The sequence below is a fragment of the Acomys russatus genome, chromosome 2 (assembly GCF_903995435.1).
Source record: "Acomys russatus chromosome 2, mAcoRus1.1, whole genome shotgun sequence".
NCBI classification, from domain to species: Eukaryota; Metazoa; Chordata; class Mammalia; order Rodentia; family Muridae; genus Acomys; species Acomys russatus.
In genome coordinates this window covers 31,121,643-31,149,602 of record NC_067138.1, presented here as the reverse complement: position 1 = coordinate 31,149,602, position 27,960 = coordinate 31,121,643, and the positions used below count along the sequence as shown (strand labels likewise).

At 40.9% G+C, this 27,960-nt stretch overlaps 1 protein-coding gene across 1 annotated transcript; it reads right to left on the bottom strand.

The window, feature by feature from the left end:
* Positions 1 to 382: 382 nt before the first annotated feature.
* Sdcbp (syndecan binding protein) lies at positions 383 to 27,960 on the bottom strand. The gene is made up of 9 exons (XM_051159932.1): positions 27,908 to 27,960; positions 18,344 to 18,409; positions 15,193 to 15,271; positions 13,569 to 13,678; positions 9,340 to 9,501; positions 7,420 to 7,595; positions 3,151 to 3,322; positions 2,408 to 2,499; positions 383 to 1,483 (listed from the first exon to the last, which is right to left on the bottom strand). Exons 2-9 carry the CDS (start codon positions 18,392 to 18,394, stop codon positions 1,429 to 1,431), a joined length of 897 nt encoding a protein of 298 aa, XP_051015889.1. The 5' UTR covers positions 18,395 to 18,409; positions 27,908 to 27,960; the 3' UTR covers positions 383 to 1,428.

The following is a 27,960-nucleotide window of genomic DNA, read 5'->3' as shown; positions in this document are numbered from 1 at the left end:
TGGATAATCAAACTGGGAAGTGTGCGTCTCCAGCAAGGTAAGCTATATAGCTATGGCAATGATTTTCTTTTAGATTCAATCTCTGAACAACAACCATTATGATTACAAATTTTCTATGCAGTTGAAAGCATTGTTATAGTGGAATTAAGAGGACAAATTCCCCAGGCAGCTTTAAGTGACAGGGAATACACGCAGTTGCTTCTCTAGCTTCTAGAGATGCAGCAGCCTCACCAGGATCTCCAGCACCCACACCAAGTGCACAGGGGCCGCACGCCTGGCCATCTAGAGCTCTCAGCAAGTTATTTCCACGCCCTGTCTTAGCTTAGAGACCCTGGATGTAAACCTCCCAGTGAAAGTACTGAAGAAATAACAAACACCCAAATTTAACATTTTTATACATTTAATAGGATAATACCAGATAAAGTTATAGGATAGTCATAAGAAAACAAATCAGGATGAAGTGTCATTGCCGGTTTTGTTTATAGGGCGGAGTCAGAAAGTGGAACAAATTAAAATGACATTAAGGAAACATCCGAAAATCACCCAAGGTAGCTAAGTTACATAATACTAGGATTCAAATGCCAAATTAAACATTACCCACTTCATCTACAAGTGAAAAGGAGGCTCCTAAGTTTGTTCTATAACAATGTTTACATGAAATATATAGCAATTTGTTTTCAGAAAGCGATGCAGCAACTCTTAGGCGTTTCCTTTATGCAGTGACTAGAAAACCTTGATACAACTAGGCAGCACTGCTTTCCAAGAAGCTGCTCAGGGCTAGCACAGGCCAGCTTAAAAGAGAGCTAATATCTCAGGTTTCAGAAGGCAGCAATAATTCTATTTTGGCTTTTATTCTAGATGCTTACTGTAGTTAAGGCGACAGTTGAAGCGTATTACTTGAAGGTAGTTAAAATCTAGTAGTGACAATCATGAGTCTCTTGCAACCTACACACACTGTATAATGCTTTTGTGGAATGAAATCAGTGTTGATTAATTGAGATTTTACATACTCACACACAGGGGAAAAAATGGCCATCAAAGGCAATCATCCTAAAAGTACTGCACTGATGTCCTAAAATCCAGGTATGCCACAGAGCTGAAGCATATGGCTCGCACTGTGTTTTGTCTAGGAGAAAGCCGACCAGTTCTCAGACACAGCTAAGCCTACATGGTCATCCTGGCCACAATGGCTTATAAAGCATCAGGTTCCCAGTGAAGTCTCACATCTGTAAACCAGGATAAGGCTACACCTATGGTAAAATCTGAAGAAGACGTCAGGTAGTGAGGTTCCCAGCCATGGTGGAAGATAGAAAGGTCTCCATGCAGCATGTTCAAACCCTGGCTCCAGGAAAGCTTTGTGTGCGAAACAGAGAAGTTGCCAAAGAGGAAAACTGGAAACATTCAGCTGTGATGCACTGTACAAGGTGGTTAAACCTCAGGAATGGTGTGATCCATCAGGCTTTTCATGATGCTTGGTGCCATCCTACAAGAGAGCCACTCATATAACTGATGCCTATTTTCAAAATTTCCTATGTTAATAGCCCATCCCAGTTTAGCACCTGTGGTCATCCATGAGTTTGAGGGAGAACGAAAGGTCTTTAAATGAACTCAGATGTAAGGAACTGATAACTAAGTTGTCAGAAACTGTCTGGGAAGAATAGATATTTGCATCAAGGATAGACATGCTAGCAAATGTGAAAGTCCTTTAACATGAAACAGCAAGAGTGTGATGAGACAGGAGAAAAAAGGGGTGTAAGGCTACCAAGCCTTTAACCGCAGATCTCTGTTGAGTTCGAGGCCAGCCTGGTCTACAAGTGAGTCCAGGACAGCCAGAGCTACACAGAGAAACCCTGTCTCAAAAAACAACAATAAAGAGAGAGAGAGAGAGAGAGAGAGAGAGAGAGAGAGAGAGAGAGAGAGAGAGAGAGAGAGAAGGACCTACCAATAGTTAAAAAGAAAAACCAAGTCTTCACAGCATTTTCCCCCTCTGAGCGTAGCTAGCTGCATTCTCCCCAAAAATACAGAAAATTTTCAATACAAAGGTTATGTTTATATCCATTATCTTTCATGTGCTGTATCAGGGTTCTGAAAGAAAGGTTTCCAAGATAGCATGGTAAAAGCTATCAGAGAAGATAGGAGTTGAAAATCTGTGGATAGAATCACCCCTTGCTGAGCCTTGTTAACTCCAGGAAACACGACTTCACACTCCTCAGTTCCCAAGGACAGACAGCAAGCACCATGCACCTCTCTACTTCCAGACACTGGAAACAATAGCAACAGCCACTCTTGGTACCTCACAGCAAGAAATTCCCTCCATGAACCACTGTGGGTAGACTTCGAAAGAGCAGAACTGCCAGCCAAAGTTCTATTCCCACTTATGTCAGGTCACAGAGAGCATGCCACTTACCGTTTAATAATGTGTTCGAAGATAAAAGCTGGCATGATTGTGATGGTAACTACGGTCCCAGCTGTTGAGAGTATATCTGCAATCTGAGCATCCTAATGAAACAACAGGATTTCATTTCATACACATTTTTAATACACATACAACTTGTTAGGTGAGAAAAACACTATACTTTGCTGTTGTCTTGCTGGTATCTCTGGAGTCCCAATCCCTACCTAGTATGTCTGAGTTTTAATTTTAGTCGTACAGACATAATTTTCTTAAGCTAGTAAGGAAGGTGAAGGTACTGAACAAAGTCCTTTCCTTATTTGAAAAAAGCTTGACCCACACAATTAACTATTCTGGAATTTATAAACTAAAGTCTTGGTCAAAATCTGTAAAAGCAAAGTATTAATATATACCAAGACTTTATCCCTTTTCTGTATTTCTGGACTGAAAGAAGTTGCACATTCATCTGTTCGGAATGTCTAAAAATTTCCCTGCCCATGTCTCCACCAAAATGTAGCTTAAGGAATGCCAGGAATCAGTATTTAGCCACCTTGGTATGGGGAGACAATTCCAAATACCACCCTTGAGTTATTTCTGTGACGGCCAAGACCATAGCTAGCTAGAGCCAGAGTCCTGGCTCCTACACTTACCTTCCACCCAAGTTTCAGTATCTGGGGGTCATCACAAAAGCCATACCACCTAAATCATGTTTTCTAAAATAAAACGGCACCAAAACCAGGCTCCAGTGAGTGGCTTACCTTCAAGCCAATGACATTCTGCCCGTTGATCTCACAGATGTGATGGTCAGTGAGAAGGCCATTTCTGGCAGCAGAACTATCTTTCACAATGGATGTGATTTTCCCACTTTTAAAGATGAAGCCAACATGCCCACTGCTGTCCTTATGCATAGTGACTGTCCGCTCAAAGGGCCTGTAAGCGTAAGGATTGGGTTAGACACAAACATCAACAGACAAGACATCCCACCAACTCTGCCCCCTGGAACATTTAGTTACAGTGCATGCTGAGTGTGTCCGTTACTTTATTATGCTTTGACACTGAACCACACGGACACCTTAGTAGCCTTTGTTAGTCTGATGATTCGACTGGCCCGCTACCAAGACATCCTTCTGTTTAATATGATAAGACAAAACGGAGTGCTTCCTAGCGTTATCATACACTTCTTCCTTCAGCCCACCATCCTTTGCATTAACCATGAGATGGCTTAGAAGTAAATCGCTCAATGCCTTCAGCACTTCTGGGAGCCAGCTGATCTTAAGGCACTAAAATTTTAAAACTTGACTGTATTTTTCACATCGCAATTTAAAATTTCTATAGATTTTCTTTTGTTTCATTTACTTATGTGTGCACATGCACATAGTGTAAGTTGCTAGAGTCAGTTCTCTTCACCACGTGAGCCCTGGGAACCAACCCAGGTTGTCAGGCCTGGCTGTGGCCTCAGCCCCTGAACCACCGTCCTGGCTCTGCTGGTTTATGAGACAGGGCTTCTTTGTGTGTAGCCTGATCTCCCCAAGTGCTGGGATCATAGGCAAAGCTTGGCCCTAATTCAAAAGAAACACCAGAGAAGCAGGGAGAGGGAGGATCCTCAAGCCTGACTGAAAAGTAAGGTACATGCTACGGTTGAAAAGGCAACGAGATGTCAGCCTCAGGAGCTGCCGCGCCACTTAACACTTGCTCACTTTCCACAACTCTGAAATCCTGTTACTGTAAGATTATAAGGCTACTTGGTTTGTTTACATTATGAAAAGTCTGCAGCTGTGCCCTCCTATTGGTCCAACTCTCTTTAAAAAGTAATTTCACTCAAAATAACTTTTAACATTATTTAAGAAGAGGAAGAAGAGTCACCACCAGGACAGGGGCGGTGAAGGAGCAGCCAGGCTAGACTAAGATAACAGGTAATGGGCCACGTGGCAGGACACAGGCCAGGTCAGAGTTGTCAGGTCAGAATAGCTGAGTATCTGCCCAGCTAGAGTGCCTGAAGCTTTTTAATAAATATAAAGGTCTCTGTGGCATTATTCAGAGCAAGGGTGGGCATAGAAAGTCCTTACTTTTACAACTTTTTATTTAATCAATAAAAATATTTAAATAAAAAATATATATGTAGCCAAAGAAGTAAAAAAAAAAAAAAAAAAAAACAATCTATATAGTACAAGACCTCTCCCAATGCAAACTTTAAGATACTGAAAAAGGAAGTCACAGAAGACAGTTGAAATGGAAAGTCCAGGCAAGTGGATTGGCAGAATTAATGTGCAAATAGATACATTAAATAAAATAAATAAAATTTAATAGAAAATACTAAAATAATAAAATGGCTATAATAAATATCAATTTATAGACTTAATGCAATAACTATCAAAAATGATATTGGATTTCACATGCTTAGAAAAATAAACCAAGAATTCAGTTGGAACCTTCAAAGACCAGAAGCTGCCAAAGCGGTGCTAAAGAGTAATGGGTACACTGCTGGGGCTATACTCAACCGCAGGTCATTCCACAGCTCCAGTCCTGGGGAAACAGCAATGGAACAGAACACAGGGCCCATAAGTAAGATGGCAAAGCTGTGCCCAGGTAATTTTTGGCAATGGAGGCAAATGGGGAAAAAACCTATTCAATAAATAGTGCTGGCAAAACTGGATTTCTACTTGCAGATGATTGAAATTAGACTCACTTTGTGAAAAAAATAAAATAAAAATGGACAAGAATTCTAATGTAAAAACCTAAAATGTTCCAACTTCTAGAAGAAAGCACAGGGACACCTTCAAGATAGTGGAGTCAACAATAACTGACTAGAGCCACCAACAGCAGAGGAACTAACCCCACGTGTCAGCAGATGGGACTACATGAAAACAGGGTTTCTGTACACCAGGGGCAACAATCTGCAGTGCACACAGCCCAGAGCATGGAGGACGTCTTAACCAGCCACACTTCAGACAAGCAGCTAGCATCCAGAATTTACAGAGAACTGCAGAAATTAAATACTAATCAACAAATGGGCAAATGAACTTAATAAACATTTTTTTCAAAACAATTTAAAATGTCCAGTAACTATTTTTAAATGTTCAACTAGGCAACATCCCTTTAATCCCAGCACTTGGGAGGCAGAGACAGGCTGATCTGAGTTTAACACAGGTCTGGTCCACACAGTGACAGGACAGTCAGTCAGGGGTATACAAAAAAACCCTGTCTTGAACCCCCACCCCACAAGAAGTTCAAAATTACTAGCCATTAAGGAAATGCAAATTAAAACTTCTACAAGATACTACCCTGCTCGTCAGAATGGCTATTATCAAAAAGCAGGGGTGCAAATTACTACAGCCATTGTGGAAATAAGTGTAGAAGGTTCTCAAAAAGTTAGAAGAATTATCACATGACCTCACTACTTCACTCCTGGGCATACACTACACCCAGAGAACTCCATACTCTACTGCAGAGACACTTCTGCACCTATACTCAGTACTGTTTTACTCACTTTAGCAACTAATTGGATTTAGCCTGGATATCCTTATCAAGAGAAGAATGGATAATGAAAATTTGGTATAAGTGTGTGTGTGTGTGTGTGTGTGTGTGTGTGTGTATACTATTCAGCTCTTAAGAAAAATGAATTCATAAAATTTGCAAGAAAAATGGATGGACTAATATATACAGTATTATTCAAAGTCACAAAATCTTAGGAAATAAGCATGTTCTTTATACTCAGAATCCAGCCAATAGTGTATTTATATAAACAAAGGTACCAGGTGACATAATGTAAAACTGAACAAAGGAAAATATTAGGGCATGAGAAAGGACTGAATGCAGGTAGTGAACGTGAGTTATAAAAGAATATAAACTCATTTCTTTTTCTGGTTCTAACTCATGAATTTGCTTATAGTGGTGCTTAACTGTCAAAAACTATATTCTATAGTGAAAATATAAAATCCAGTGTGATGCTCCACAGCTTCTGTCCCATATAGTTTCCCTAACAGTACAGGGATTCACTGATACCTATAGTCTTTGGGTCTGATTAATTTCAACATGTGATATCTTTTTATTTGCAACGAGATCTCTCTTTTTTTTTTTTTTAAGTGACATGGGTGGGTCTGTGCATGTGAGTGCAGGGGCCTATAAAGAAAAACGGTGTTAGAGCCCCTGGAACTGGAATTACCGGCAGTCGTGACCTGCCCTACTTGAGTGTGAGAACCAAACTTGGGTCCTCTGGAAGAACAGTGTATACTCTTTTTTTGTTTTGTTTTTATTTTTTCAAGACAAGGTTTCTCTATGTAGCCCTGGATGTCCTGGACTCACTTTAATCTGCCTGCCTCTGCCTCCCAAGTGCTGGGATTACAGGCATGCGCCACCGCATACAGCCAGTGTGTACTCTTAACCAGAGACATCTTAACAGACCTGGTCCAATGTTATAAAATTCTACTTACATATTAAAAAAATTTTATAGACTTTTGCATTTTTAATTTTTGATTATAATTAGAAATTTAATAAACATTTTTAGTCAATGTCATTTTTATTTTAAGAAATCCCACTTCCCCAGGTTTACTCTTAACATTTTGGGATCTGGGAAATAAAGGCACATCATTTTTTTGTACAAAGTATCCAGTTAAAATTAGACTACCCACCATACAGAATGACTCATCCTCTTTTACTTAATTGCACAACCACCCCAGAGACAAGATTTAGTTTCAAAACTGAGTTCTTAGGAACTATTGAGACCATTTCAGTCCTCATGACAAGAGGCTCTGGCGCTGGACACTTAAGCCTGGCTGCAGTGAGCCTGCCTTACTACATCAGTTACCTCTGTAACATGTACAGCCTTCCAGAGACAGACAGAAAACCCTCGCTTAGAGGACAGATTCCCATAAAATGTGGGAATGAGAAATGAGAAAAAATCTGTAGCACACACTGCAAGACTAACAACATTTTCTTAAAAAGGAAAAAAGTAGAAAACCGTATTTACACAACCACAAAAACAGTGGTATAGGCTTGAATTTCAACCTCACTGTTGGGTAGCAGCTCACCTGTCACGAATGGTCATAGTAATCTTCTCTCCAAACGCCTGCTTGAGCACCTTGTGAGCCTTGTCAGAGCTCCAGCCCGCACAGTTTTCACCATTGATCTGGAGTACCTGGTCCCCAAATCTCAGCCCAACCAGGGAGGCTGGGGAATTAGCCTGGACTAGCTGAACAAATATGCCCTAGATAAGAAGAAAATATTTCATCATTTGTCACTGCTATACCAAAACAAAAACAAAAACAGGCTGGCCACTGCTAGTAGTGTATGGTGTGTCAAGTTACTCCTTAAAAAGAAACAAAAATGTATTGAAGCAGTAACATCCAAAAACCAAATGGGAAAAAAATAAGTAAGATCTCAGTGGGAACCTGCCTGACCAACCTCAAGCACCCGCCCCCCTTTGGAGTCAGGTGACAGAAACAGCAACTTTACCAAATGCTGACCTCTGCACTGAAGGCCCTGCTCACACTGAACACTGAGTGTTTGCAGAGTTATTTTACTGCTTTAGAAAACCAGTCTGAGGCCTGGGTAAATGGCTCCGCAGTGAGCAGCCCTGCTACAAAAGACTGGGGCTCAGCTCCCAGCACTGACATGGTGGCTCATAGCCTTGTGTAACCAGCTCCCAGGATCTGGCATCACTGTCTGACCTCTGAGGATACCAGGGATGGATGTGGTGCATGTACGCACATGCAGGACAACTCTCAACACATAAATAAAATTTAAAAACAAACTAAATGATAGTTTGGGTAATAATTCCATTTTTTTTTTTTTTTTTAGCTCAAAGACCACTTTATTCATCTCTTAAAATAATCAAACTGGGTTTAAACAGGCTAAAATGCATGTTAAACATAACAATTATAAATAATCTATTATAAAATTCAGAAAGTACCTCTAACCACTAACAGGACATTTATACTCATGTAAATCCAGTCAGATGCTAAACCAAGCAAACACAGGAGAAAGGCTAGGAACAGGTAGACACACCTATACGGTTAGACCTTTCCTACAGACTGCGGTGGGCCAGTCATGATTTCTGCCATGAGGTGGTATGAACATTGACCAAACAGACAAACTAGAATGGTGCCTAAGGCCTAGATCATCTGCGCTACAGTGTACTGCACTCACACTTCCCGGGAAGTCAGGGTATCTTGAACATGTGTTGAGGGTTACACACAACCTGCCCTCAGCCTTTTGGGCAGAAAAGCGATGTTGGCATTTCCTGCCAGCATCAGCCTCATTCAGCTCGACAGTAAGCCACACTTATTTTGTAATGTGGAAAATTGGACTCACTGAACTAAGGAGCCATAAGACTGACACAGAATCCAGTATGATGAGGATAAAGAAGAGGAGGAGGGGGAGGAGGAGGGAGGGGGAGGAGGAAGGGGAAGAAGAAGAGGAGGAGGAAGAGAAGAATGACAAAGAAAAGAAAATCCCAAGTTGAGGTAAAGACTCACCATGCCCCTAACATTTTAAATGTATCTGAGAAACCTGGTTTCATGTCCTTAGTGTAGCAAGGAAATTGAGTCACTGCCTGAATTACAAATGTCCTATTGAGTTCAAATTTTATGAACAGAAACAACAATCTTGCAAAACCATCTAAGAAATAATTCTCACTGGTCAATATTCCCTTTCCTTCCCATATGCCTCCCTATGTCAAGCCAAGAATTTAATCACACATACTCTGGTATCTAGTTATGTAAACCCAGTGACGTCTTCTTCATTTCAATAAAGAGTATCAAAAGAAAAGCTCGTGATGTTTGCAAGTCCCAGCACATCTTCAAAACAGGGTGTCTCCGAGTAAAAATTTTAGATTTGCAATACTCCCCATTGTAGATGTGTTGTTACAGCTAGCCAAACTATTTTCACTTCTAATGATGACATTAATACTCTATGACTATTTAAATAAATTTAAAAATATAAGTACTTACATTATCTATTGACTTAAGTCTAAGGCCAATTTTTCCATCTTGATCCTTACACAAAATGACTTCACGAATCCCTTGCTTAATTTCTGCTCTCCGAATCCCAGCATCATTGCCTGTCACAGGTGCTACCATGTAGTTCACACTGGATGGTCTTGCTACCAGTTGCTGGAAAAAAAGACACAATTTCTCAACATTTAGAAACACTTTTTTGAAAGTAATCTACAGTAAGCAACTAGAGTAATTACCAACCAGTTATAATTCTTATCACTCCATAAATAAGTCCCCTCAGGTGAATTCTGGTTTCTACAATGACACAGGATTTACTTCCTCATTCCTCTGGTAACCTACTCCCACATTATCCTCGGGTAGATAAGACTCAGTGACATGCTCTAGGCTTGTTACGCCTGTGTATGAATCATCACCTACTGCCGGACTGCTTCAACCAGAAACCATGTGAGTGGACAGCAATCTCAAGGCTGCATTGCCCAATGAGGTCACAGGACCTCAGACTATGTACATACACTACATGAAGTTGGTTCAACACTGAAAGCAATGCAGGAATCATTTCTCAGAAAATATTCCCATCTATGTCACCAACTGCACTGGGGTTCGCCTTTATTTCAAACATAATTCCTAGGACTTAGACATCACACTGGACTTTTGCAACATGCATCTTTCAAAGATTTTCTGTAGTATAATAATAAAATTACCAATTTAAAAATCAATATGAACAAGGTCTTAAATCAAGAATGAAATAAAGAGACAACATAAAAATATTTGCACTAAACCACTCTTGACAAAGTTTCCACGTATGTCCAATGAGATCAGAAAAAACTGGAGGCAAGAGCAGGGCAGTGGAACTGGGGATGATCTTATCCAGGGACAAGCCAGCTCCGAATGGACTCGAAAGCCTTAACTGTTAAGATCTGCTGAACACTAAAGCTAGGAGAAACCACAAGACAAATCCCCTTGATAATGATTTTGACAGTAAGTTTTTATTTAAACTTTCACACCAGAAGCATTAGAAGAAATATGTTAAGTAGGACTACATCAAACTTAAGACTCTTCCCAGCTGGGGTGGGGCTGGATAGTGCACCCCTTTCGTCCTAGCAGAGGGAGCTAGATCTTGTTAAAGTTCAGGCCAGCATGGTCTACACAGCACGATCTTTGTTGAGGCCAGCCTCAAACTCTGCCTCAAAATGAACAAACAAACAAACAAAAAAACAAACAGACCAAAAAGTTCCCAGCAAAAGAAGCATTCACCAACCTGAGAGTAGCCCACAAAACAGAAGTTATTTACACTATGTTTTAAGGGGCAAGTATCCAAATGTATAAAGAACTCAGAACTCAACAGCAAAAAAGCCAGTAACTCGATTTTAAAAATGGGCAAAATACCTACATACATTTTATCAAAGATGATAAACGGGTATGTGAGACGATCATTTATCATTAGGAGACACACAGCCAGAAGACTGACATCAGCATCTCACCTGTTACTGCATCTATCACAAAGACAGCAGTAGCAGTGCTGGTAAACTCTTGTGTACTGTCAAGCATGCAATGTTCTTAGAAACTAAGGCACCAGCCAAGGACAATACAGGAGGTAAACTTTAAACCCCTTCCCAGATCTAGCCAATGGTTAGAATATTCTCCACAGTTGAGTGGAGAGTGTGATACGACTTTCTCACGTACTCTGGTGCCTCACATTTGACCATGTCCCCTGGAGGGGGAGACCTGGTGGCACTCAGAGGAAGGACAGCAAGTACAAGAAGAGACTTGATACCCTATGAGAATATACAGGGGGACGTAATCCCCCTCAGGAACAGTCATAGGGGAGGGGAATAATGGGAAAATGGGGGGAGGGGAGGAATGGGAGGATACAAGGGATGGGATAAACATTGAGATGTAACAAGAATAAATTAATTAAAAAAAAAAGTTAAAAAATAAATAAATAAAAAATAAAAAAATTAAAAAATAAAAAAAAGAATAACTATTATGGCCGGGCGTGGTGGCACATGCCTTTATTCCCTTGGGAGGCAGAAGCAGGCGGATCTTTGAGGCCAGCCTGAGTCCAGGACATCTAAGGCTACACAGAGAAACCCTCTATCTCAAAAATAAAATAAAATAAAATAATAATAATAATAATAACTATTATGGAAACAGTATGGAGGAGCCTCATAAAATGAAATATACATTTGCCATGCAATCAAAGTATCTCCCTTTCTGGGCATATATCAAAAGGGAGATAAAATCTCTGTATCCCAGTGACAGCTGCATTCCCATGTTCACTGCAGCATGATTCATAGTGGCCAAAGCATAGAAACAAGAGTCTGTCAACAGATGGATGAATAAAGAAAATGTTTCTGTAAATACACAATGGCATATTACAAGCCATAAAATCATTACCATTTGGACAATATGAATGACACTGAAAGACATAATACTACAGGAAATATGTCCGAGACAAAGAAAAATAGTACAGTGAGATGTTGATATGTAAGCTCTATCTAGTCTTAGCAGTGGAAACCAGAAGGGCTCTTGTTGGGGGTGAGGGGTAGGCAGAGGAGGAAGTTGTTAGGGGCCAGTAATAAGCAGAGGAGGAAAGGGAAGATCGGAAAAGTATACAAACTTCCAATGATAAAGTTGTCTGGAGGTGTTAGGAACAGCGCAGTAACCATGGCTACTGATGCTGTGTAACTGAACCGTGCTAGTGTTGCAACCACATACAGAAGAAGCTGTAACTCCTGGAGGGGATGGATATGTTCAGTGGCTTGACTGTGCAAATATTTCACAACTTACACGAATTGGTGCATACTATGTTGTATTCCTTCAATATATAGAATTTTAATAAAGCTGAGGGAGGGAACTAAACAAAACACAAAAACATAAAATATATGATATGTGAAATGAAATATTCACTAAGTGGAAGAGTTAACAGAAATCCCCAGAATAAACTAAGTAAAATGAAATGATAGAGTAAGAAGTGAGCACACCAAAGTCTTATAAACGTAGATACTTGTAAAAGAAGCTTTGGATTACCTTGAGGCAACATATGTACAAATTGGGGAGGGGACACTGGTGTGCTGGTGACGTTAAAGGGAACAAAGAATGCAGACTTGGGCAAAGGAGGTCAGAAACCGTTACTAAAATAAGAGATATAACTGGCTTTTTTTCTTTTAGACACGTTTTCTATAAATATAGCAATTAACCTTTCTGTTTCTCCATATCTCCTTTTACTTTAGCATTGGTTGATTTTGCATTTTTCACTTTAAAAACTTTTTAAAAGATTTTATTTGTATATAATGTGCCTATATGTGTATCTGAGTATTTGTCACGCCTATTGATGCAACAAGGGGGTCAGAAGAAGTCAGATCCTCTGAAAGAGCAGCAAACACTGTAACCACTGTAACCACCTCTTACAACTTGCCTAAGCCCACAGGAGCCACAGCTCCCAAAACCCCTCCCTAGGTCTAAGCGGCAGCAGGCCCCATCCCTAAGCATGTGTAGGCTACAGCAACCCCTCCGCTCCATCCGAGGACAGCGGCTGGCTTTCTGCAGTTCTATTTGAGGTCTACTTTTTCCTTTGGAAATCTCTGACCATTTATCTAATTTCTTATATTACCTGAATTGAAATACTGTTTTCTCAACTGGATCTTGACTAATACAAGTAGGTTTTCAATAATATTAAATTTTCAATAAATAAATGCTAGGTACTGTATTAAACACTAGCAGAAGGACAGAAGTAGATTCAATTTTGAAGTTCATAACTATAATTACAGCTAGAGCTATATGTTATAGTTTAGCCTAGAATCTCAGTCAACTTGGATTCTAATTATAAGAGGAATATTAAGATTGTGAGCAAAATAATTTGGCAGACATATACTTCAGATGACTAATCCATCAGCGATGAAATACTGTTTGAAATAAGAATTGCTATGAGATATGTAAGAAATGACTGTACTAGTCTATGTTGGAAGTATAAAAGTCAATGCAGTTATATAGCAAGAAAGGAGAAAACCAACTTGGAAACATGGCAGAGGCTCAATGACAAGTCTTAGGGAAGGACAAATATAGAAGACAGTAGATGACAATGTTCAGAAATGTATCTAGAAAGAAATCTAAAACATGAGAAGTCAACACTAAAGTTATAAATATGTGAATTCGCCACAAGTGAGCGTTTACACCTATGTATAAAGCACATTTTATAGAATTCAAACTTAGACTATACATACCCCTTGGGCTGGTACTCCAGAGACCATGGGCATATTTGCACATATTTCTTCTTCATTTAAAGTCAGTCCCATATACTGAGAGAGCTCTGGGTACAGTTTAGGGTAGAGATCTAATATAAACAAATGAAGAAAAAGGCATTAGCAAAATATTCAAAATAATAACTTACTATTGACCTAACTGTATTTTATAAAAAATAAAACAAACATTTAATATACAAAGATTTAGATGTACTTAAACACGCCATAAAAATGGAAATAACATCTCCCCATCTTTGACACAATTAGAATGAGAAATATCCAAAAAATTTTAATGTCCTAAAACATAAATCCACCTGAAACAGCCTGAGCTGTCTAACCCAGTCATCCTTTTGTGGCCATAAGGCACTAGTTTCAGGACCCACCACAGATCACAGTCTGCCGGTGTTCAAGTCCCTCATTTAAAATGGTCTAATGCTGGCCATGTTGGCACATGACTATAAACCCAGAGCTCCACTTGGAAGGCAGAGGCAGGACTGCCAATACATGAGCCCAGCCAGGGCTAGACAGCAGGACTTCAACAGTCGAGATACTCCAGGAGATACAAAATAAGGCCGTCTAGCCATCAGCAGACCCCTGCAAATCCTCTGCTTACTTTTGACCCCTGCTGAAGACTCTTTATACACAATGTCACCCAACACTGATGGGTGTTGCATTTCTCTAAGAAAAATAAAGAAAAAAAGTGTATGTGTTCACAGTGTAAATATAAACATTTAGAATTAGAAATAAAAGATACAGAGGGATATCTACTCAAAGGTAAAGATAATTTTCCAAATAAACAATCTTGCCCTTTGTGTTTCATAACATCCCCTAATGCATTACAGCTCCTGGATTATGACACAGATTCTTCAGAACACCCAAGTGTTTACTATCGCAACTGCTTAGCACACTCGAAGCAGCTATGGCATATGCTGGTTCCTCTCAACAGTTCACTGTCCCTACCACTTTACAAATGACGTCCATACTTCAATGAAATCAGACAGTTTTTAAACATTAACAACAGTTTTCCTTTAAGCTAACAGCTAAGCTACTTCCACAATCCTTTCCTATCATCTACTTTGACCTCAGAATACATTCAATCCAAAGAATAATGTTAGAGACGGCAGCACAGGAGGCGAAAGGCCACAGAAACGGAAGGGTTTGCTGTTTACTTTGTAATGTCTTACAAAGAGGCTCTCTCCTGGAGCCCTGGGACTCAAAGGGGAAGGGACAGATTATGGTTTATGGAATCTAAGAACAACTCTTAGATTTGAGGAAAGTCTCAAACAGAGATACTTGGAAACTTCCCAAGCTCCCTGGCAAAGGTAAGAGGCAGTTCAGAATGGCCGAGAGCTGCGGCAGCCAGGAAAACTAGCTCCCACAGAAGAGTGTTTTTCCCATTAATGCCCTGAAACACATCATTTTCTTGATTAAATCCAAGTCAGTTCTTTAGCAAACCATTTTTCCTTGTTGCTACTAGATCGTTAATCACAATTTCATATAACCTGTCAAAGCAAAACCCTAGATTCTGAATTTCGGGGGGGGGGGTGGGGTAGAGGCTTCATATGTATTTCTGTCCAAAGGAAAAGAGGCGGAAATATAAACCTACTTCCATCTGAAGGGAGAGCAGCAGAAACATCCATCAAGAGCCCCTGGTTGGCAGGGTTGGCAGAAAAGGCATTTTGAGCCTGGAAAAGAAAGAAAATTCTAGCAAATACCAAAAATGCTTGCATATCTTTCTTATATTATTTACCTATTAAATCTAGAACTTGCCAAAATTAACAAATGAAGTTTTACTCAGTTTCACTTTAAACACTTCAGCAATCATTTCCAGCCCTCCCAAAAGGAAATCTGCAAATTAAAATTTTAGGAGTACCTTAACCCTGAATGACACCACTTTACACATCTGATAGTCTGTGTTTAACAGTGCTTCTGCAAATACATCAACTGACTGGTATTTGAGCCAGGGCCGAATGTAGTCCAGGCTGGCCTCAAACTCGCCATTTAGCTGACTATTACACTACCATCATCATTCTCCTGCCTCCACCTCCCAGGTGCTGGCATTAGAAGCAGGTGACACTCTGCTCAGTTTACTTAATGCTGGGGATGGACTGAATGCATGACTTTATGCAAACCAGACAAGCACAGGCTGTTAAGAGTTTGGCACTGAGAGAGGTTCTAGGATTGCTTATGTAGTGCTAAAGGCCACAGCCTAATGGCTACTGTAAAATAAGTCACAAAATGGGATCTGCCAGTTGGCTGAAAAGGGCCAGAACAAGAAGGAATGTTACAATCCTCTGTAACTTTTTGCCAGAGCATGGCAAGATGAAAACCACACATGTCATCCACCCGAGGAGATGAGGGAGAACAGCTAGCCTGAGTGGCTGGATGAGGAATGTTTTAAATCTAGTAGGAACAGAAGAGCTGTTTGCCACTTTACCCTCCCCCATTCCATCTCCTAGCAGCTAGGTCTCTGCTCTGAATACTCAAGGTCCTCCATGGGGAATCGGCTTCCCTTATAGAGGTCAGCTGACATAAGCGAGGCCTTTTTACAAGGAAACATTTGTCAACATCATCAGCTTTCTGTTCCCAAAGTGAGAGAACTCACTTACTGAAAGCCAACTGTGGTTAATTAAGTTCAATTCCATAAACAATCAGTATGAGAAACAAGGACAAAGGTCATCCTTTCTAATCTGTGTATAAATCCTTAGTGTGGGACTGGAGAGATGGCTCAGAGGTTAAGAACTGGCTCTTCTTCCAAAGGTCCTGAGTTCAATTCCCAGCAACCACATGGTGGCTCAGAACAATCTATAATGAGATCTTCTGTCATGCAGGCACACATGCAGGCAGAGTTCTAATAAATAAATCTTTAGAAACAAATCCTTAGTGTACTGAAATAATATCGTTTTTAGGATGAGCATTTCAGATAAAAGCTTTATGAAAAAGCACTTATTCAGATAAACTTTGTGGAAATTACCACAGGAGTGGGAAACTGAACACGATAGAAAGACATGGCAAACATTTAAAATGTAGACTGAGCTTGCTGCTCACAGCTTAGAAGAATCCCTCCCCAGCAGCTCAAGTGTGCATTTCAGATGTTGAAAGCCACATTTTAATATTCTTCCTGGACTGATGCTGGAAAAACTAACTGTCCAAGGAGCAATTTTCCCATAGCCACACCTCCGAGGCCATTTCTGCTTTGTTCATTTTCCTCTCACCATGGAGTAAGGTCATGGAGACATGAGTTCTGAGATTCTACGCAGTTTAAGCAGCATCTTCATATTTGCCACAATGAAGACACAGGCATAATCATGAGGAACTAAGAGTTTAAGTTGATAATGACAAGATGTGATGGAGACTGATTTAATTCAGAATTTTAGACACACCAAGATAGGAAAGATGTTTTCTTCAAGGCTGTCAAATACAAATAGCCAAAACACTAAGAATGTAACATTTATATAATTCCTGATTGTGTCATAGTTTTTCTTGCTATAGGTAGTTTATTGTATATATGTGGAATAACATAAATGTATGTATAAAAAACTCTATAAATGCATCAACATTGTGAAATAATGTTAGTAGAATGAGAGGAAATATATTTTATTTAAAATTTTCAAAAACGTTTAGCTTTTCTTGTGAAATTAAGAGAATGAATCATGGCTAAAAGATATTCCTAGATCTGGAGATCAGGTGGAAAGCGAACTGAAAACAGATGGGTTCGTTATATACTCTGCGTGTCAGCATTCAAAAAGAGCACCACATATTTCCACAAAGCAAGTATTAATCCCAACTCTACATTGTTGCCTTAAGCTCAGTCACCAGTCTGCAAAGTTACCACTTACTGCAGGTAGGAAGCTCCATGGCACTGGAACGCCTCCACAGAGCTCTCCACACACCCTTGAGCTTGCCCTCCTGCTCTAAAAGCAGCACTCACCTCACTGTTTCTATAAACTTTATCCTGAGAGGAGGCATATTTGTTCTAAGACTCACCATACCTAAAGACACTAAAGAAAAGGCACCAACTTTACACAAAACTACGACTATCTAAAGGGCTGACGTGCATATTATATACTCCAACTTAGGTACTAAGAAAACTAAGCTGTCTTTGAATATCGTAAAACAAATTTTAAATAAATATTATCTGGGGCTGGAGAGATGGTTTAGTGATTAAGAGCACCAGCTGCTCTTCCAGAGGACCTAGGTTCAATTCCCAGCATCCACAAGGCAGCGCACACCTGTCCATTACTATTTCCAGGAGATCTGACACCCTCTCACAGACATATATGCAGGCAAACACCAATGCACATAAAATTAAAATTAAAAATAAATAGAAAAGAAATACTATTTGGAGGGAGAGGTGGCTCAGAGGTTAAGATGAAGCACAGTGGTCTTGAAGCAGATCCAAGGTCAGCTCCCAACACTGGAGTCTGGCAGCTCACAACCACCTCTAACCCCAGGTCCAAGGAGAACCCTTCTGGTCTCACAGAAGTCTGTACTCACATGTCTATGGTACACATAGACACAACACAACACACACACACACACACTCACTCACTCACTCCCTTTTTGATTAAAAGAGAAATACTATGCCAGGGCAAATAGAGACAGAGAAACAGAAAAGACCTTCCATTCTTTTTTTAATGTTTTCGTCTACAATAAACCTAAATGGACTTAAGAATACACAAACAAATGAATGCTTCCCGTTTCGTTTCACAAATGAAAATGTTATGAAATATTTTTAAAATGAAAAGCAAACATACCTGAATTACTTTGTCTACCTTCAAATCTTCAAGAGATGGATAAAGAGACATTTTTGCAGGTGTTTTCTAAAGAAAGAAAAAAAAGTATACCTTCAAATGTCATAGAAATCTATTACACAGTATACACAGCCAACAATATACATATAAACACATACAACTGTTTAATACAATAGTTCAAAACCAAAAAAACCCAAGACTATTTAAGGCATATCATAGTTAACAGACAATTAATAGTAGTTACCAAGCTTCCTGTTTCCATAGCTACAAAACTATATTCAAGAGAAACTCCTTTCCTTTCACAAGTTGTGAAAATCGAAGAAGAGAAGCATGTGGCCTCTGCAGAGTGGGCACAGTGCCCCTCAGCTCAAGACCAGGGTCAGGAAACGGCCTTGCACAAGACACTATTGGGCTATAACAGACACATTACCTTTTAAGCAGAGCGAAGAACAAATCATATCCAGCATCAACATGTAAAACAGCCCTGGAAAACTACTCATATGTACAATGGAAAAACAAACACATGCCACCTGTTTTTAGCAAAGGTCTAACCTTGAGGAAATAGATGCAAGAAGAGATTCATCAGCTTTCATTTAACATTTCTATACCGTTCAGTTCTTTTAAACTACCATGAATTGTTTTTTGCAACAATTTAAAATAAAATTCCCTGAAATATTACAGACATATTTTAAACACTGTTTAGCTATTCTGAGACAAATGCCTGAAACTTCCACTTAGCCAACTAAAACAGAATGTGTCCTAATTGTTAAAAGGTTGACAAATTACTGAGCCAGCTCTATCAACCTTCCACTTCCAAATCTATTCCTAATTTCCTGTTCTCCAAAAACAGAGATGAGCCTTTTAGATGCTGCGCTGGCACAGGAGGAGGACGCTGGGTGCTCAGCAAGGGCTCTCAGCCCCTCTCCAACCGGGCTCCCTCAGAAGCTGCTTCTCCACCGTTGTGCATCACAGGGAGAAGACTCAAGCAGCTTAGCCCAGCCATACCGAGCAGAAAACAAGCGATACCATCAAGCTCTCTCAGAAGCAGTTCACCCAGACACCCTCTCATATGGATTTGTAGTAAATTCCAAAATGTGACGCGGAAGAGTAAAATCTCATTCTAAGGAGTACCTCACAAAGTCTGAAACAAAACTACCAGCAGGCAATCCATTTCTGTTGTGCACTCTCCAAGTCCTATAGTGGCTACTAATCTAAACAAAAACCCCAATAACAGTAATGACAAGCACCCTTTTGAGTTATTAATCAGGGCTGTCTAAGAGACTGGCAAAACATACCCGCTATTGCTACTGCCCTAGAGATGGGAAGGCATGTCACTACTACTGAAGGCACCATGCATTTCACAAACAGGGCCCAGAGACCTCTGAGCTGGAACTGACCCAAGCGCCTCCTACCCGAGGCTTAGCTTTTATGGTACCAGAACACACCATGCAAGCTTCCAAAGGAGGAAGGCAACCGACATCCTACCCAGCTCTGATGCCTATGAAACACGACAACCACTGTGGTGTGATGACAGTCTCCTCCTTTAGACTGTCTTTCAGATTGAGTGCCCTTTGTAGCACCAAAGGTTTTTGTTCTGATAAAGTCAAATGTGTTTCCCCTGGCTATTTGTACATTAAGTACAACATAAAGAAACTAATCCATGGTCATTAAAACATTCATCTAAGAATTTTACAGATAGCCGTGAGTGGTGGCACATGCCTTTAATCCCAGCACTCGGGAGGCAGAGGCAGGTGGATCGCTCTGAGTTTGAGGCCAGCCTGGTCTACAAAGCAAGTCCAGGGCAGCCAAGGCTACACAGAGAGACCCTGTCTCAAAAAAAACCAAAAAAAAAAAAAAAAAAAAGAAAAGAAAAGAAAGAAGTTTACAGATTTAGCTATTATATTTGGATCTTTGATCTAGTTTGAATGCTTCCTGTACACAGTTGAAGCAGTGTTGCAATTTAATTCTTTCTACCTCTACATCAAGTTGCCGGCTCTAGAACTATTTTTTGAAAAGAGAAGATTCTGAAAAGAATTGAATTCTTTTTTTAAAAAACAGTGTCTCTGGCAGGCCAGTTGAAAGTCAACTGACAGTTATATATATATCATCACTGCTGGCTTCTACTCCGCTGGTTTATATTTTATCAGCCCCAGTTTTGACTGCTGCACCTTTGCATTAAGTTTTGAGTATGAATCCACTCCACGCCATCCATTTTCAAAATTCTTATGGTTATTCTATATCTGCTTAGTTTAGTTTTAGAATCTGGTTACTCTCCCCAGTCCTTGCCTTTTAACACATTTTAAGTATAGCGTTGGCACTTGTACGCACAGACATAGACCTGGGGGACAGAGCGACAACTGTAAGAGCCCACACCACTTTTGCGGAGGATCTAAGTTCAGTTCCTAGCACCAATGCTCAACAGTTTACAACTGCCTGAAACTGCTCCTTAAGTTTAAAGACACTGTATTTTTTTTTGTCACCGATATTTTCTAGTTTCCCCTTCGATTTCTTCTTTTTCTGTACGAAAGTGTTTGAGTATATTTTTATTTCTACTTTTACGGCAGTGAAAAAGATGCTTGATATTTCACTATTTTAAAAATTGTTACAACATGGTGACCCAATAACTGACTTTTCTCATGAGTACGCTGTACAGAGTTGAGACAAATACCTTCAGTGAACTGGAATGTGCTGCTATTGTCTACGTCACCTGGTCTACAGTACTGCTCAAGTCCTCGCAGTCCTGCTAATGCTCCATTCGAATGGCCTCTCCACTATCAGAGCTCTGATAATAAGTCTATTATGCTGCTATTTGTCCTTTGCCTGTATTTATGGACTTCAAGATGTGAGCTTATATGTGCATATAACTGTTGTCTACTGAGTGGATGCTTTTAGCATTACAGCACCACGCCTTTGTTTTTGGAGTGTCTCATCCCTCCTAACGCTATGACCCTTTAATACAGTTCCTCATGTTGTAATGACTCCTAAGCCTAAAATTACTTTCATTGCTAATTCTTAACTATAATTTTACTACTGTTATGTATCATAACATAAACATCTGTAATTCAAAGGTCTTATATGACCACTCTAAAAGAGTTGTTCAATCCCCAAATGGGTAATGACCCACAAGCTGAGAACCACTGCTCTCATGCTTACCACAGGAAATATGCTCAACCCACCATACTATAATACCACCTATGATAAACTGGAAGGACAAGTGGTGTTTTGCTGGGGTTTGAGTACTTCTGTCAAATTACTGAACTTGGAGAGGTCAGAAAGAAAGGTTATACCTTGGCTCATGCAGACAACAGATCAAAGGTCAAAGGCCTATAGGGGTCTCAACCTGTGTGTTGCAACCACACTGAGTCACAAGGCCCACACTGCATATGAGATAGTTACCTTACAATCTAGAAAATAAAAGTACCTTTAACCTATAAGCCCCACTTGCCCAAGGACAGATAACTTCCTAGAATTCCTGGTTTCACTTCTGTAAACAAGGTTGGTTGCCCCAACTGGACAGGATGTGCTTGATCCCACACGGGCAGGAAGTACATCAGGATTATGCCTGCCCCATTGGGTGAAGGTGGGAAGTGTGTGGTCTTGTCGGCTTTGCCTTTATAAGTACCTGAATAACGTAACTCACAGCCATTCTCTGTGAGTCTCAAGTATAAGCCTGGCCAATGTCTATCACTCTGGCCAGTGAAAGCTTGCTTCAAATTTGGCTCAAAATTGTGGTTGTTCTTACACTCCCCCAGTGGGATTAACGAGTTCTATATCAGCTTGATTTGACAGAACTACTCAAACCTCAGCAAAACACTACTTTTCGTTCTGTTTATTATAGAGCTTACAAATGACATAAGAGATGCACTTAGTGGATGAGGCAGCTCAGGAGTGGCTAGCTGATCTTCACAAATAGTTATCAGAAACTCTCTCCCATCCCTGTGCTCTTCCTGTCACTGCAAAGAAATACCCTCTGCATTATGTATGACAGGATGCTCTCGTGTTTTAAGCCAACCACTGACTCCAGTTGTGTCCTGCTTCATTTCTCCATGTAAACAGTGAGTCATTTTCTTTTTTAAAAAAACATTTTTTAAAGATGTATTTATTATGTAGACAGTGTTCTGCCTGCATGTACACCTGCATACCAGAAAAGGGCACCAGATCTCATTATAGATAGTTGTGAGCCACCATGTGGTTGCTGGGAATTGAACTCAGAACCTTTGGAAGAGCAGACAGTGCTCTTAACCTCCAAGCCATCTTGCCAGCCCCCTTGAGTAATTTTCTTGTTGGTGAACAGAAAGTATACTCAACCTTTGCTTATACCACTCTTCCTTCAAGCCTCTGAACTTTGATCTCAGCTCAAGCCAAGGGTTATCACTTCTTCCTGACCCCTCCCCTCTAAGAATCAGCTGACTTCTGACTAGGATTTGCCACTCTCCCTCCTGCTTGTCCCCTCAACTTTCTCATCTTATTTCTCCTTGGTATAAAAGCCAGCAGGCTTTTTTAGCCTACACAAAAATGAGATGATTTCTTAGTTAGGGTTCACAGTTTCACTGCTGTAAAGAGACACCACAACCAAAATAACACTTATAAAGGAAAACACTTCATTGGGGCTGGCTTACAGGTTTAGTCCATTCTCATCATGGCAGGAAGCATGGCAGTGTACAGGCAGACACGGTGATGGAGAAGGCATTCAGAGTTCTAACTCTTGATCCACAGGCGGCAGAAGGAGACTGTGTGCTAGCTCCACTGGAAGAAGCCTGAGCATAGGAGGCCTCAAAGCTTGCCCCACAGTGGCCCCTCCCTCCCACACGGCCACAGTTCCTCACCGTGCTCCTCTCTATGAGCCAAGCATTCAAACACGAGTCGATGGGGGCCGTACCTAGTCAAACCACTGCAGATGTTTACAGATCTCACACATGGCACTTTCTGCTCTAACAATTTTCCTTTAGTATAAAGTCACTTGTAGCCTGAATCAACTCGACAATCTAGAAGACAGCACAGGACAGCTACTGTGACCCCTTCTTCCCTCGGCAATCCTAGCTGCCTACATTTCCACCCATGCACCATCCCCAAGCAGCCCATCCCCACTTCCCCACCCCCCCACCCCCCACCCCCAGCTTCCCAGCTCTGCATGAAACCCCTCCCACAGCTGACAAGAGCAGGAAGGGACACAGCCAGGAGAGGCTCCTTGGAGAGAACTGAGCCTTCAATGACCTCCTTTTGCAGGATCAAGAATGGCTCCTCTCTGCATCCCCTAGGTTTTTAGTTTTATAGAAGAAACAGTACTCTAGAAATGCAACAAAACCTCTCAAGCTCAGTGTTGATCATTCTAGGAAGATGAAATCATAGGCATTTATTTATCTTCTGTACCACAACTGGAAGAACAAATGGATCCCTTTCAAGTAGAAATGGGTCATTTAGTTGCTATTTCCACAGCAAAGTCAATCACTAAACACCCTATGTGACCTGTACTGCATCTCGTAAATTGAGACTGAATCTGGTGTTCAGACTAAAGGATACAGTACAGTTGTTACCTTTGCCACAAGTGGTTGCTGAGCTTTCCTCCACCCCCAGTCAGGGGGCTGAGGGAAAGCCCTGCACTAAGTCTCTGATCTTATTCCAAGTGAGTATTTAGCTCTTTCTGTAGAACCATGAAACTACCCTTGACTGGAATTTTACAATGACCAATGGGAATTATGAGAATTCTAAAAATGTTCCACCAGTGAAGCGTTCTTATTTTAATCCTTTACAATTCCTATTAAGCCATCATGTGCAGACCAAACCACAGAATTCTGTGTCTAGGCTTTGCCATTCAGGAGTGCTGGCATACTACATTACCCAATGCTCCCAAAATCAAACCAGTACCCAAAGTCCTTGCCATCTGTGGGGTGTGACTGCAACCTCCCGGATCACAGCAGCTGCTCTTATTCCTTGGAAAGAGCCTATGCTATCAACAGTCAGACCCAGAGGCAAGCCTACACCAGACATGTTGAAACCTCAATAGTCTGCATGTCTCATGAAAAGCCCTGAACCCAATGCATCATGGGCTTTAGAAAAACTCCCAAAGGAGGTTCTTTTAAGACTTATTTCTAGTGATTCAGATAATACCAACGTCTCTTCAAAACATAAAGACAACAAAAAAGGACTACAAAAACGTTATCTACAGACCTGGTGCCTTCTAGAAAGGACAGTTACTTCGGGTGGGACAAACAGAGTGATGCTGGATTTCACTGCTGCACTGCAGTTCTGAGCAATCTTATTATTCCTGTACACATCTTAGGGTTTTGTTATTTTAAATGTAGTTTGGAAAAATCAGTGTCTGATGAAGGAACTTCTAGATTGATAGGGATTTTCTATCTGTCCCTCCATACCCTCAGTGCAATAATATGTTGCTTCCTTGGGCCTTTGGCCCACACACAACTCAAATAAGGGAAGTAATATTTTTGGAAAAACTAGGGGTTTTGTTCTTGTTATCGTTGTTGCTGCTCCTGAGCGTAATAAGAAATGTATAAGTTTGCTCTTTCAGCCAGTTGCAGAGAAGAAAACTACAGGAGAAGGGGCCACACTAAGACCAGCTGTTGAGTCTAGGTTTAGTTGAAGGATCTAATCACATACACTGTGAGGTCTCAGATGCTACTGTCCTAACCAAAACTCTTCAAACCTGAGAATCAGTGGATATACAACATATTTCTACTTAGCAGGAGAAACAAAATTCTTCAGTCAATAGGAAGCACTTTGTCCTGCAGAACTTTTAGAAAAGTCTAAGAGTACTGTACAGTTTTTTTCCACTTTTATTTGTATCCAGATTTTCTATGCATCGTTTGTAGAGGCCAACTGCAGACAAATATGTAGGAAAGATGACCAGTAGGAACTAATAATGTAGGCAATTAAAAAAAAAAATCAACTGCAATGATTATTCTACTTAATGTTTATAAACCTAAATGAAAATTCTCTTTAAACAAGGAACAAAAATGGACACTCCCTCACTATAATCCTAAGCCACTCGAGTTATTAAAGATACTACATTTGACCATGGAAATAAAAAATTAACAAACAGTACTGACAGAACCCACTGAGAGTTGAGATATGGATACGTATTGTGTTGTGATGACCCATGTACAAGAAAAACCAAAGGCAATGAAAGGCTGGAACAAAGATAGAATTGAAGTCTTCACAATTAAATGACAGGGCCATACATTCTAGTTGAGAAGTGGAGGATTCTGATTAGCCACTGAGAACTGCAGCTATATGTGTCATAGGATTAGTAAAAGATGCTACGGGGTCTGTAGAAAGGAAGCTAAAATGAGTTACTCTGCATAAGAGCTGTTTGAAGAGCCACTGTGGTATGGCAGGAGTCTCTCAGGGGGCAAGAGCCTTCAGCTCTGAAATATAAAGGGAGTTTCAGCTTCTTCTTGATTACGAGTAGGGTGCGAGAGGATTCCAACCATGTAAGCTAGGAGGGGATGCAAAAGAGGCAAGAGAGGTAATAATTTGGAGTTGACGAGGCTGGGCACCAGGCGCCTGGGTTTGCTGGAGCTCTATGTGTGAGGAGCTCCAAGGAACATGTGCTGCTTACCGAATGACTCTGTTTTTCCAGGGAACTGCAGGAGTGTATGGCCTGATCTAGAGAAAAGCACAGCCCAGAGGCGATGACCTAACAGTATGACGTGTACTCCAAGAACAGTGCTCTACCTCTCACCTAGCAAGACTAGCACACACATGGGCTGCACAGATGGCTCAGCTGTTAAGAGAACCGACTACTGGCGCACAGGATCCAAGTTCAGTTCCGGGTTCAGTTCCCAGCACCCGTATTTGAGCAGTAACTCCCAACTCCACAGACGGGGGTCTGATGCCTCTGGTCTCTGTGGGTCCCCCACTACTTACATGCACATACTCACACACAAACACAAAATTGAGAAAAAAGAAAGACTAGCAAAAATGAAAAAAAGCTGACAACACACTTGTTCAAAGCCTGTGACAGCTTCAAGAAAGTCGAGTATAACAGAAGCAACTTGTACGATTTATGTACCTGCTACAATTATAAATCTAGACACTGGAAGACCACTTCATGTCCTTAGTTGACATGTAATTGCAGAGGGCAACAATCATACATACTAGTTTATTCACTGTGACGCTGTCTGCAAACAGCCAGACTTAACCAAGTTTCATATAGACACGGAAACTGAAAGAGCTCCAAAATACTATCACTAACTGGAAAAGTGGAAGCATGCAGTAGAAACACAAGCCATCCCTGGGGTTAAACTGAGGGAAACATACATGTCTGTCCACAGAGATATTACCTGAGGGAATACCCAAGATCCTTAAAACAACTGGCTTGACAGGGGAAATATGGCTGGCTGATGGGCACAACCAGAGCCTACACAGGGGAGATACACCGTATACTTTTTAAATACTTAAGTTCTCAGCCGTGTGTTTACTTACGTCTTTAAAAACTAAAATTTCCAGATATTGTTGCATCAGTTGGCAATTAATAAATACGACGAGAACTACTACTAAATGTGTAAGTATTTTAAAGTGTATGAGTGTCTTTTATAGTCTCTTAATGTCTACTGCCTAAGACAAAATCCCCAGATCTGACAAAAATTGGGGGAGGGGGGGTATGTAATTATTGAGTCACATTCATTTTAAGGGACTGCTTAATTTAAAAGTGCATTTGTCAATCAATTCCTTCTTGTTCATGATACTCAAAGCCTCTTTAATGGTTCCAGCACACAGCCAAAATCCGCTTCCAAAGTTAAGAAACTTAGACTATAACGGAGTAATTGTTTACCGAACCTTTTAGTCATCGCACTTCCTCATTTCCCGGCACAAACCATCTGGTCAGTATTTACGTACCACGTAAGACTTAATTTAAGGAACTAAGTTGTTAATAGACTGGAAAGGCACGTTTTCAGTTTGTCCTCAGCCTTAAATCAAGAAAAATGACAGCACAAATCTGTTTAGCATTTCACCTTTACATTTAATAATCAAGACAATTTACCAGGCCAGCAGCTACTTTCAATGTAACTTGCGTTCCTAAGCAGTTGTTCTCAGTATAACGCGTGCATGTTAAGAATTTCAAACCCTACACTTTCTAAGTAATTTACCTAATGGAAAAAACAAGAACAACAACAACAACAACAAAAAAAAAAACCCCGCTATATGTCTGAAGGTAGGACAAATACAACAGCCGATCCCACACTGCACGGCTCCATAAACTGCACTTCTGAAACTGGAAACTTTCCACGTCCATCGCCTGCCTCCGCCCGGTATTACAAGGAAATCCTCAAAGGAGAGCTGAGTCACCAGAACTCCAGGGACTGTTCCTTGTGCACACACCCCGATGCAAGCCCCGTTCCTCCCTGCCCCCTCCAAGTGCAGAGCCTTGGCCGCTAACCGTTGTCGCCTCCGGTCGGTCCCTACCCGGCCGTCCTGACGCCGCCGGGGACGCGCCAAGGACGGCTGGGTGCGGCTGGGGGCCCGGCGGGGCGCACCGGGGAGGCCGGAGCAGATCACCCGACCAGTTCCCGGGACCTGATGGGACCCAGGACCCCCGCAGCTACTCACCAGCTCCAGGGACAGCGCTGCTCCCGCCGACCGCTCAGGTACCACACAAGCGA